The sequence below is a fragment of the Hyla sarda genome, chromosome 1 (genome assembly GCF_029499605.1).
Source record: "Hyla sarda isolate aHylSar1 chromosome 1, aHylSar1.hap1, whole genome shotgun sequence".
Lineage (NCBI taxonomy): Eukaryota > Metazoa > Chordata > Amphibia > Anura > Hylidae > Hyla > Hyla sarda.
In genome coordinates this window covers 383,077,178-383,090,425 of record NC_079189.1, presented here as the reverse complement: position 1 = coordinate 383,090,425, position 13,248 = coordinate 383,077,178, and the positions used below count along the sequence as shown (strand labels likewise).

Genomic DNA, 13,248 nt, shown 5'->3' with positions numbered 1-13,248 from the left:
CGGGAGTAGGTGAGCAGAAGGTTATTTTTTTTTTTTTTTCTCCCTGTGACCTTTTACTTAGCTAATTTTTTTTCTACCAGGGTGCCTTCAGCTGTTGTGAAACTACTACTCACAGCATGCCCGGAAAGCCTTTGCTGGTCCGGGCATGCTGGGAGTTTTAGTTTTGCAACAACTGGAGGCACCCTGGTTGTGAAACGCTGAATTTTAGTATTAAAATTTTGTTTTTACCTGCTCAATTTTGGAAACTACACCCCTCAAGGAAGGTAATAAGGGGTGCAGTAAGCCTTAATACTAGGGATCGACCGATTATCGTATGGCCGATATTATCGGCCGATAATCACGATTTTGGGGCATTATCGGTATCGGCAATTACCTTGCCGATAAGCCGATAATGCCCCCCGCACCGCCCCGCGACCGCCCCCCCCGTAGTGCTGGGCGGTATATCGAGTATGGATTTTTGCCCATACCGCTATACCGGTCGGTCCCTCCCCCACCCTCCGAGTCAATAAAAAAAAATTTAAACTTACCCGTAATGGGGGGTGGTCCAGGCCATCCTTCCTGTAGTGTCCGGCGGCATTCCGGGTGGAGGGTGCACCGGTACGGGCTGTTCTTCTCCGGGGGGTCCTCTTCTCCACTCCGGGCAGGCTCCGGCCTAGTACGCTGCATAGACGCCGCTACGCCGTGACGTCAGGTGCGTCGCTGCGCACGGGCGTCACTGCGCAGCGGCGTCTATGCAGTGTACTAGGCCGGAGCCTGCCCGGAGTGGAGAAGAGGACCCTCGGAGAAGAAGGACAGCCCGGACCGGTGCACCCTCCACCCGGAATGCCGCCGGACACTACAGGAAGGATGGATGGCCCGTACCACCCTGACAGGTAGGGGGAGAGAAGCGGGTGGCGACGGCGGCCTATGGCACCGCAAAAGCCACCGCAGTGGATTGATTTAAAGCGCCCGCTTTAAATCAATGCTCTGCAGCGGTGTTGAGGGGGGATAAATAGCCGATAACTTATACCGGAATATCGGTATAAGTTATCGGCTATCGGCCCTAACCTCCACCGATTATCGGTATCGGCCCTAAAAAAACGATATCGGTCGATCCCTACTTAATACCCCACAGTTGTTTGATGAATTTTCGTTAAAGTTGGACATGAAAATGAAATATGTGATTTTTTTCACTAAAATGCTGGTGCTACCCCAAATTTTTCATTTTCACAAAGGGTAACAGGAGAAAAAGCCCATCAAAATTTGTAACACCATTTCCTCTGAGTAAGAAAATATCCCATATGTGGATGTAAAGTGCTCTGCAGGCGCACTACAATGCTCAGAAGAGAAGGAGCAATTTGGAGCATTTGTTTTTTGGATAGAGAATTTGGCTGAATTTGAAGGCCATGTGTGTTTACAAAGCCCCCATGCTGCCAGAACAGTGGACCCCCTAACATGTGACCCCATTTTGAAAGCTACACCCCTCGCGGAATGTAACAAGGGGTGCTGTAAGCATTTAAACCCCACAAATGTCTGACAGATTAAAATTTTCATTTGCACGGCCCACTGTTCCAAACATCTGTCAAATGCCAGTGGGATGTAAATGCTCAGTGCACCCCTTATTACATTCCGTGAGCGGTGTAGGTTTGGAAATGGGGTCACATGTGGGGGGGGGGGGTTCCACTGTTCTGGCACCATGGGGGCTTTTTAAACACACGTGGCCCCCAACTTCCATTCCAACCAAATTCTCTCTCCAAAAGCCCAATGGCACTCCTTCTCTTATGAGCCCTGTAGTGGGCCCGCAGAGCACTTTACATCCACATATGGGGTATTTCCACTTAGTATAAATTTTGGGGGGCTTTTCTCCTATTACCCATTGTGAAAATGAAGAGTATGTAACAACACCAGCATGTTTGTGTAAACTTTTTTTCTTTTACACTAACCTGCCGGTGTAGCCCCCAACTTTTCCTTTTCATAAGGGGTAAAAGTAGAAAAAGACTCCCAAAATTTGTAAAAAAAATCGAATTTTTCATTTCCACATCCGACTTAGGGGAAAAAAAATTCATTTACACATCCAACTTTAACGAAAAGTCGTCAAACACTTGTGGCTGGTTAAGGCTCACTACCCCTTGTTATGTTCCTTGAGGGGTGTAGTTTCCAAAATAGTGTGCCATGTGTTTTTTATTTTTTTATTTTTTTTTGCTGCTCTGGCACCAAAGGGACTTCCTAAATGCGACATGCCCCCAAAAAACCATTTCAGCAAAATTCACTCTCCAAAATACCATTGTCGCTCCTTCCATTCTGAGCTTTGTAGTGTGCAAGCAGAGCACTTTATATCGACATATGAGGTATTTCCTTACTCAAGAGAAATTGGGTTATAATTTTTGGGTGGCTTTTTCTCCTTTTACCCCTTATAAAAATAAAAAAAATTGGGTATACAAGAACCTTCGAAGATTTAGAATTTTCTCCTTGTTATGTTCCTTGAGGGGTGTAGTTTCCAAAATAGTATGCCATGTGGTTTTGAAACAACTAAAGGGTTAACAAACTTTCTGAATGTCATTTTGAATACCGATATTCACGATTTTGGACGTAATCGGTATTGGCAATTACCTTGCCGATAATGCAAGGTGAAGCTGATGCAGTTCATTGATTTAAAGTGCCCGCTTTAAATCAATGATCTACAGCGGTGTCGCCAGGGGGGGGGGGGGGGGAATAAATAGCCGATAACTTATACCGGAATATTGGTATAAGTTATCGGCTATCAGCCCTAACCGCCACAGAGTATCGGTATCCGCCCTAAAAAATCTATCGGTCGATCCCTAATTTCTAATATGAAGGCCTCTCAAATCCACTTCAAACTGAACTGGTCCCTAAATAATAACGACTGAAATTTTCCTGAAAAATTGGAAAATTGATGCTGAACTTTGATGCCCTCTGATGTCTTCCAAAAGTAAAAACATGTCAATTTTATGATGCAAACATAAAGTAGACATATTGTATGTGTGAATCAATATATAATTTATTTGGAATATTAATTTTCCTTACAAGCAGAGAGCTTCAAAGTTAGAAAATAAATGCAGAATTTTCCAAATTTTGGAATTTTTCACCAAGAAATGATGCAAGTATCGCATAAAATTTACCACTAACGTAAAGTAGAATATATCACGAAAAAACTATCTCTGAATCAGAATGAAAAGTAAAAGCATCCCAGAGTTATTAATGTTTAAAGTGACAGTGGTCAGATTTGCAAAAAATGCTCTGGTCCTTAAGGTGAAAATGGGCTTGGTCCTTAAGGGGTTAAGGTCAAAATGGGCTTTGTCCTCAAGAGGTTGAAATAATTGATGAGAGTTCAAAACTCAGAACTTCTGTGCAAAGTACAGTGTGTTGTAATGCTCTAGTGTTTGTGTTTATAACCCTTTATACTATATAACTTCATGTAGTGTCTCATATAGTTTGGGTTCTAATCCCCAGACAAACCCGTCCTTAGTGCTAAGTCATAGTTTTAAATTCTCACATCTGAATATGATAGTAGTAAAATAAATAATCAAACTCCCATTCTTTTGTTATGTAAACCAGTGATCCTAAGTAAAGATAAAGTATGAGTGACAACAGAAGGCTAGTCTCGTCTTATCCAACATTTAACTAGCTGAAAAGAGTAGAAAATGTAAAAGTGCAATGGAAATTACATAATAAATTATGGTTTTCTCATTTCAGGCATGCAGAAAAGCTAAAATTAGCTTATTTATAGATTCTTTCTACTGTGGCTTTGGTATTACTACCTGAGAATGACCAGCACATCAGCTCATGAGATAAATATTGAGCACTGGCTAAATAAAGTTGTTCAGTGGAGCAGTACAACTTCGTTGGAAATTCAGCAAGATGTCTGCCGACATTTGCCAGAATTACATGAGTTTCTATTGCAGATTTATGAAACTCTAAAACATATGGTAAGTGGCTTACTGGAATTAGTCTTTAGTGTATGATCATGGTATTGACATTGACCTGATTTTTATTGAACCAGCAAATATGGCTTTAAATTATGTACAGTAGGTAGTCTGTCCATTTTTATTTATTCATACTTATATCTATTAGTTCCTTGATTTAACATACGCTATCCTTGGTAATGTGGTGGTAATTTAACCCCTTAACAACATAAGACCTAAATGTACATCCTGGTACTTAAAGGGGGTACTCCAGTGGAAAACTTTTTTTCTTAAATGAACTGGTGACAGAAAGTTAAACAGATTAGTAAATTACTTCTATTAAAAAATCTTAATTTTTTCAGCACTTTTTAACAGCTGTTTGCTACAGAGGAAAATTTTTATTTTTTTAATTTCTTTTTTTGTGTTGTCCACAGTGCTCTCTGCTCACACTTGATGCCCATTTCAGGAACTGTCCAGAGCAGGGGGAAATCCCCATAGGAAACCTATGCTGCTCCTGACATGGACAGTTCCTGACACGGACAAAGGTGTCAGCAGAGAGCACTGTGGTTAGACAGAAAGGAAATTCAAAAAGAAAAGAATTTCCTCCGTAGCATACAGCTGTTAAAAAGTACTAAAAGAATTAAGATTTTTTAATAGAAGTAATTTACAAATCTGTTTAACTTTCTCCACCGGAGTACCCCTTTAACGCAACAGAACATACATTTACGTCCTATACATGAAGCGAGCGCAGGAGCTGCACCTCCTTCATGCAAGGCATGTCCCAACTGAAATCAGCAGCCAGGGCCCTGCCGGTAATGACGGACACCAGCAATCGCGCTGATGACCACCATTAAACACTCAGATGCCTAATTAATACAGTTCACTGCATCTGCAACGGCCACTGGGATCTGATTATCCAAGATGGCAGACGGAGTCCCCTCACCTCACTGAAGTATGCACTCCGGCGTCTTCTTCTCTGGTCTGCTTTCCAGACCAGAGAAGTAGATTGCGGACAATACTGATCGGTGCTATGCATTTTAGCAATCTAAAGAGAGCTATAAATAGTCACCTATGTGTAAATAAAAAGTATTAAAATATAGTTAAAAAGAAGTTAGAAAAATCCCCTCCCCCATAAAAAAAATTTTTTGTATCCGCTTGTGTGTAAATCAAAATATAATGTTAATGATACTGTACAGGGGACAGCATAAAAAATAAATTGTCCAAAATTGCTGATTCTTTGTCAGAGCATGCCAAATTTTTTTATTAAAAGCGATTAAAATGTCACATATATGCAAAAGAGGTACCGATAAAAACGACTTATCACGATGCAAAAAATTATCCCTGATAACAGCCCTGTATACTAAAAATAAAAAAGTTTTAAGTGGTCCAAATAGGGCAATTTTAAACATACTGTACTTATTTGGTAGAGAAAAAGTTTGTTTTTCTAAAAGCAGTACAATAATAGAAAAGCTTATAAACATGGGTATCATTTTATTCATATTTTCCCACAGAATCAAGGAAACATGTCAGTTTTTGTAATTTTTACTGTAAAGTGTACAATGGGCAGAAATTTGGGGGGTTTGGTTTTTATCCAGTGCACTTTATGGAAAAAATAATCCATTATTTTTTTTCTAATCTATGATGTGATTAAAAATCTGTATTTTTTTTTTCGTTTCCTCCATTTTACATACAAAAGAACGATAGCATGCACTCATCGCTAAACTAGTGTCTAGGCGTCCGGGATCACGGGACAGCATACCAGGTAACGCCGAAGTGCTCAGATGCTACGCCAGTCGTTTCACACGACAGTGCGCACTTCTTCCGGCACTGTCGTGTGAAACGACCAGCGTAGCCTCTGAGCGCTTCGGCATTACCTGGTATGCTGTCCCATGATCCCGGACCTCCGGACGCCTAGTCACTAGTTGAGCGGTGAGTGCATGCTATCGTTCTTTTGTAAATTTGTTGCTTGTTACTTCAACTTGATTGCGTGCACCCCGCAGGTGTCATTTGCTTCACTGGATCCACATACAGCTCAGCGCACGTATCCTTCCATTCCATTGTATCCGAGTTGTGTGCATATAGGAGTGCTCTCCCCTATATTCCTTCTCTATTGCATATATTATATTTTAATAGTTTGGACATTAACGCATGTGGTGATACCACATATGTAAATTTTTTTACTTTTTTTTCTTTTTTTTGTAAAATAGAAAATACGGGGGATTAGATTTTTTATAAGGGGAGGGGGTTTTATATTATTTTACAAACATTTTTTTTATTTTACACTTTTTAATTCCCCATAGGGAACTTTTATATGCACTCATTAGATTGCATTCACTGTATAATGTTATGCCTATGGCATAGCATTATACAGTGTGATCGGCTAGCCACTGATCTAGCCTAGCTAAGCCAAACTACATCATTGGATCGGCAGCAGAAGGCAGGTAAGGGGACCCTCCTCCACCTTTTTAACTCCACTAAGCTACCGGCAACCTCTTACTTTCACTTTAGATGCCGTGATCGGCATTGATCATGGCGTCGATAGTACCCGACACTCACTGCTCTGAAGTGAGCGCAGCTCCTGTACTCGCTTCAATGCCGCTTAAGGATTCAGGCCGTACAGGTACGCCTTTGGTCCTTAAAGAGTACTTGTCATTAAAACTTCTTTCAACAAATCACCCCTGTAGACATCCTTATCTACCTTTCCACCCCCTCACGACAGCACCACCAGAGAGATAGACTCCTCCCCCAGAGACAGGAAACCTGAAGCTTAAGTATGCGTTCACACTACGGAATTCCCGCGGAATTCCACATGCGGAGCTACGCGAGCCTAATTCCGCGGTGTGAACTTAACATTAGTGTGAATGGGTCTCTGCGAGACCCGTTCATATTGCGGAATTTCCGCCGCTAAAATTGTTCTGCGCAAAGAAAGGACATGTTCATTCTTTGCGCGGATTCCGCGAGCACTGCATAGCCGTCGATGGTGACAGCTCAGTGCCCCGCGGCCCTGGCGCCGAAGTGTGCACGGCGGCGGCCGCCAGGCGGAACCCCCGCTCGCGGAATTTAGCAAGCGGAGATTCCGCAGTGCATCTCTCCATCTCTTCTCTCTATCTAGGCATAGCCCTGTATAAAGACATGAAAAATTGGCTATGGAGAATCGGGGTTCAAAAAAAAAAAATAATAATGCTGTTGACTCTTAACTCCTTAAAGAGAATGTGACAGCTCGTTCACCCACACTTATCCCAATATACTGGGTTATAGTGCGAAGGAATAGCTGTAAAAAGGGGTTACTTACATATTTTGGTGCAGTTTTTCCTGAGTTGTGACTGTTTCTAATTCCATAGCTATTGCGCTCCTGTGCGCAATGGAGACAGGGAGCCAGCCCGTTGAGCTTCCCTGCCTCCTCCATATTCACTGCCCCCCCCCCACTTCCTAATTATTCTGATATCTTCACTCTCACAAAAAAATGTTAATATGTATGATATATGTTAATAGCCGGCTTAGCGCAATGGAAGCGGGACCCAGCATAAACATTGTGAATGTAGGGATGCTGGGTATGTCGGGGGCCCACCTGCATTGTGCATATCAATGCTGGCTAACAATGGCTCTATCTCCAGAACCGTACCATGGATCTTGGTAAGTTATACCTCATTTTAATCAGGTTCACTCACACTATAACCCTGTTTTATTGGATTCAGAGCAGGTGAACCGGCTGCCAGATTCGCTTTAAGTCTTAAAGTGAATCTATCATCAGCTTAATTGCGATTGCAGCAGTTGAATGACAAACATCAGAGTGATCTTCGAAGTCTGTCATTTTCGGCAGGTGTCAGCTGCAGATAGCAGCGGGTACCTGCCGGGTATAATGTGGGCCGGACTCCTGGGCGCACGTCATAATCCCACACCTGACCCATAACTTAAATGTACGTCATAAGTTGGAAGGGGCCAACCCCTTTCTGTTATGGGGAGAAACAGCAAAAGTAACAAACGGCGGCCTACTACCTGCTGAAGTGGCTGCCTGACTACATACTGAAGTCCTCCTCCACTCCCCCAGCAACCCAGTGTGGGGATGCAGCTTCCGCCCCAGTCCTATGTGACTGAGCACTCCCTCTTGTTCTCAAGCAGAGAGCCTGTTGAAGATGTGTGCTGCTTGTCTGCCGGCCAGCCACAACTGATGCAAAGAAACAGGTAGTGACAGGCACAATCTTAGGCTGGTGTGCACAGGATTGACAAAAACCTAGGCGCCTAAACTAAATTCTAGGTCGCCATGACTACCTAGGATAAAGCCCGGGGTAACATTAAGAGCATCCTTTGCAAACGCTATCAAAAATGGCAGTGACCTACTAGTTTAGTCTGCTATTCTGTTGACACAATCATTTGTACAAACTTTGGTCATGTTGTGGCCCATGTGTATGGGCAGTTTTAGGGTGTCTGGACAAATATAGGAAGTTTGTCAACTAGGGCAAGAATGGAGAGAATTGTAAAATTGTTTTGGCTACTGTATGTACAAGCATCCTTACAAAGGTGGGTTTAGAGAACACGGTCTCTGATTGGAAAGACTACACAACTTCCTCCAGGGCATACAGCAGCTGATAAGTACTAGAAGTCTTTAGTTTTTGTTTTTAAATAAGTAATTTATAAATTTGTATAACTTTCTGGCACCACTTGATTAGCTCTTTAAAGGGGTACACCGGTGCTTAGACATCTTATCCCCTATCCAAAGGATAGGGGATAAGATGCCTGATCGCGGGAGTCCCGCCGCTGGGGACCCCCGAGATCTTGCACGCTGCACCCCGTTTATAATCAGTCCGCGGAGCGTGTTCGCTCCGGGTCTGATTACCGGCGACCACAGGGCCGACGGCGTGTGACGTCACGCCTCCGCCCCCCCTGTGACGTCACGCTCCGCCCCTCAATGCAAGCTGTCGCACCCCCTCCCATAGGCTTGCATTGAGGGGCGGAGCGTGACGTCACACGGGGGCGGAGGCGTGACGTCACACGCTGTCCGCCCTGTGGTCGCCGGTAATCAGACCCGGCGCGAACACGCTTCGGGGACTGATTATAAACGAGGTGCCGCGTGCAAGATCACGGGGGTCCCCAGCGGCGGGACTCCCGGGATCAGGCATTTTATCCCCTATCCTTTGGATAGGGGATAAGATGTTTAAGCACCGGAGTACCCCTTTAACCCTAGAAGACACGCAACATATATTTATGTTGCTGTGCCCTGATACTTTGCGCACAACGTCATGGAGTGCATGTACGTCATGGAAGGTTGACCATGTATGAAGCGAGTGCCAGAGCTGCGCTAACTTCATAAGACTGTGGGTCCTGGCTGTTATCAGCAGTCAGGGACCAGCCGCTAATGGCTAATATCAGCGATGTCCACCATTAACCCTTTAGATGCCGTGATCAATGCTGAACAGGGATAGCAATCAATAATAAGAAATGTAGGGGGGAAAAGTGAATAAGCCCCTCCCCCAATAAAAACGACAATTTTTTCCAAATTTATAAAATCATGTATACCAAAAATCCTTAATATATAAACATATTTGGAATCGCTGTATGTGTGGAAATGTCCGAACTATAAAAATATAATAATGTTACTGATTCCGTACGGTGAAAGGTGTAAACGTAAAAAAATTTGAAAGTCTAAGATTACTGATGTTTGGTTACATCACATCCTAGAAAAAAATCAATTGGTAACTCTCAAATCATAATACAAAAATAAGCCCTCATACAGGCCAAATATGGAAAAATAAGTTATGAGTTCAGAATAGGGACATTTTACATATACTTATTTTGTTAATAAAGTTTTGACTTTTTTAAAGCACAGTAATAGGTAAACACAGTGGCGTAGCGTGGGTTGTCAGCACCCGGGGCAAGGCAAGTAATTTGCGCCCCCTAACCCGTGGATTTTAGCACTCGAGTCTCTTCCACTAGTTTAGTTAAAGAAACCCTTACCCCCTAAGCACATGTATTGTTTGTTATGAAAATACTGATGTTATTTAAAGTAAAATGCATCTAAATACAAGTTAATTTTCATACACTTTATTGAGTGCGAACATGCATTACACATTCTCCACATTTTCAGCAGGTCTATGAATACAAATCTACAAATGTAGTAACCTAGCATGGGCCATGCTATTATGTCGCCTCACAAACATCGTAAACGACAAAAAATATCAAGAACAAAAACTAAACATCAAAAAGGAACCATACCCTGGAGATGATCCAAGGCACATGACTTTGGGTATTATATGTAAGCGGCAAATGTCAGGGGGGCATTATGTGTGCATTATATGGGCACATGACAGGCGGCCCGTGTCATGTGCCCCCACATATATTGCCCCCTGACATGTGCCCCCCACATATAATGCCCCCCTGACATGTGACCCTGACTTATAATGTCCCCTGTCCTGTGCCCCTCACATATAATGCCCCATGTCCTGTGTCCCTCACATATAATGCCCCCTGACATGTGCCCCTCACATATAATGCCCCCTGAGGGGGCTGGACAGGGGGCATTATATGTGAAGGGCACATGTCAGGGGGGGCATTATATGTGAGGGGCACAGGACATGGGGTATTATATATGAGGGGCACATGACAGGGGGGGTCCTGTCATGTGCCCCCACATATAATGCCCCCCTGACATGTGCCCCTTACTCATCATTTGCCCCTCTCACTTATAATTTGCTCCCCCCTCCCCTTTCTCACGCCCGTCACCTTTCTCCCACGCTGCGGCTGCTCCATTCCTGCAGTCAGTGAAAGCCACGGGGACGTGATCTCCGGGCGCCGGCGCGATGATGTGATCATCGCGCCGGCCTGCCGTGATTGGCTCTCACTGACTGCAGGAATGGAGCAGCCGCGGCGTGTGATAGCAAGGTGACGGGCGTGAGAAAGGGGTGGTGGAGCGGGACAGCCGACAGCTCCCACTCCACCATGCCCCCCCCCCTGGATCCGCCACTGCCTCCACAGTGGGCGGCGACCCGGCGGCTCGGATTGGATTCGCACAGCCAGCACTGCAGAGAGAGTGAGTGAGCCAGGCAGGGGCAGAGAGCTGCGAGTGCGAGCGCGCCCCCCCAGATGTTGCGCCTGGTGCGGCCGGCGCCCCCTGCACCCCCCACGCTACGCCTCTGGGTAAACAGAATAAAGATAACATGAGTTTTACCGTAAAGTGCACTGTGTAAAAACAACAACATCCCCCTCCCCAGTTTTCTTTATGCAGTTTTCTTTTTAGTTATCTGCCACAAATTATACTTTTTTGGCTGCACCATACATTTTATGGTAAAGTAAAAGATATCAATACAAAGTAAAATTGGTCACATAAAACACAAGCCATCATATGGGTCAGTGGATGGAAGGGCGAAGAGGGAAAAATTTAAATTGGCTGTGTCCTCAAGGTCAAAATGGGGTTAAAGTGACAAAGCATAGCAATCTCTAAAATGTATTCATTTTTAATATGGCAATATTTGCTAACATCATTTGTTAATCGTATGTCTCTATTTCATGTTTGGATGCAATTAGTACTTTTCTAGAAAATTTTCTGTTGCTTTCTAGTTATTGTTGGTAGTAAGTTAAATTGCTACCATTTGCTAGATCACATTGGTTAAATACAACAGGTCAAAATATTTAAACTTAAGGTGGCTTGTTATTAGCTATAGTAAACAACTGAGTTTCTATCTTGCTAGTAGTAACTGTTGTAGCATGGCAATAACTATGATTTATCACTTGCTATAATGAACAGCCTATACCATTTTGTGATTTGTTCTGTTTCCTTGGTACAGTTATTAGGTTTGCTCTCAGCGGACTGTCTCTATGCATGGCCCCAGCAAGTCTAGAGTGAGCTGTGCATGTGATACAATGATCTTATGTTTATTGCAACAGCAGGAGATGGTTAGCAGGTTTTTTACATGTGCATTATCCCTGTTCAGCACCCACTTTAGAAGCCTATGATGTAGCTATAAATTGTTTGAGCAGGTAGAGAACAGCTAGAATAAGCCATCACATAAAAAAGTAAAAGAAATATTCTTTGGCGGTCCATTATGTTTTTACTATGTTACTTGCCTTTCATGCACAACATTGCTTATTGTTTTTTTTCTGTGATAGATTGTATTTATGTTTTTTTATGCAGTGTTTCAAAACCAGTGAGCTTTTCTTTTTTTTTTTTTTTAGAAAATGTTTTTTTCATTTTGTCATCAAAGATGATTTTAATATAAAGCTTGATTACCTACTATTCTTTATGTTGGCAATTATTATTGCTACAAGTTTCTACAAATTCTTATCTGGGCAAAACAAGAATTGTGTGATAAGAAATTAATCAGACTCTAATACCTATAATTTTTTATAAACGTAGACAGTCAAAGGAATTTAAAGATGACATCTGTTCTGAGAAAAAAAAAAAAACTTAAAAGTGTCAGTACACGAAATTATAAAACTTTCTCTATCTATCTATCATTAAAGGGGTATTCCTAATACATGCATTTTTAAAATGTGCTGGGACCACTCAAGTAAAACAATAAATAAAAGCATACTCCTCCGTCACCCGGGACTCCCCCCTGTAACGTTTTCCATCCCCCTGCTCGTTGCTCCTCCCACTTCCGAGATAGACTTTCCTCAGCAGTGACAGCCTGCTCAGCCAATCACAGACTGATGGGAAAGCATTGAAGTCGATGATTGAATATGCAAGCCATCATTTCTGAGATGAGTCTGTCTTTTCTGAGGTGAGTAGTAAGAAAAAGCAACAACCAGAGGGAGCCCCAAGGTATGCATATTTTTATCTTCATACTGGCCCCAGCACAATATAAAAAAGGTGCATGTATCCAGATTTTCCCTTTTATAAATCCGAATATTCCTTTCAGTATTACAGAGGAAACAGGTTTCACTTTTAGCAAAGATAGGTAAAATTCAAGTTAGACTTTTCTTTCAGAGGTACCAGCTGGTAGGGGGAGGCGCTAATACTGTACATTATCTAAATTGCATACTGGAGCTTGAGGAACAGATCTTGCAAGATCGGGGTGAGCAAATAATTTTGCCTGTTTCACCATTTTGTTTACTCACATGTCCATTTAATATAGTGGGGGAATAATTGTCTGGGGACCAACTTATTTTACCTAAATGTTTCCGGGCTGAGGTAAATAATAAAATAAACTAAACCTGTTCTCACACTGCCCGATTCCCTACTGCCTCCCTTCCTACAATGCCTGGTCCTACTGTCTTGCACTTCCTTATCTCAGTCTCAGTCTCAGCCAATTTCATCTGGCATTAGTGACCCACTCCAGCTTGTGGTTGGAGGAGCATTCAAAGCCCATACAAGCACCAGGTGCATTTACTGATTACTGCTTTCCTGTATTAG

At 42.9% G+C, this 13,248-nt stretch overlaps 1 protein-coding gene across 3 annotated transcripts in view; it reads left to right on the top strand.

The window, feature by feature from the left end:
* FANCC (FA complementation group C) overlaps nucleotides 1-13,248 on the top strand; it is a 428,253-nt gene that overhangs the window by 9,550 nt on the left and 405,455 nt on the right. For all 3 annotated transcript variants that reach the window (XM_056524729.1, XM_056524736.1, XM_056524721.1), the window contains exon 2: nucleotides 3,694-3,926. In XM_056524729.1, coding sequence (XP_056380704.1) covers nucleotides 3,765-3,926 — 162 coding nt within the window. In that variant the 5' untranslated portion in view covers nucleotides 3,694-3,764. The remainder of the gene's footprint in view (nucleotides 1-3,693; nucleotides 3,927-13,248) is intronic.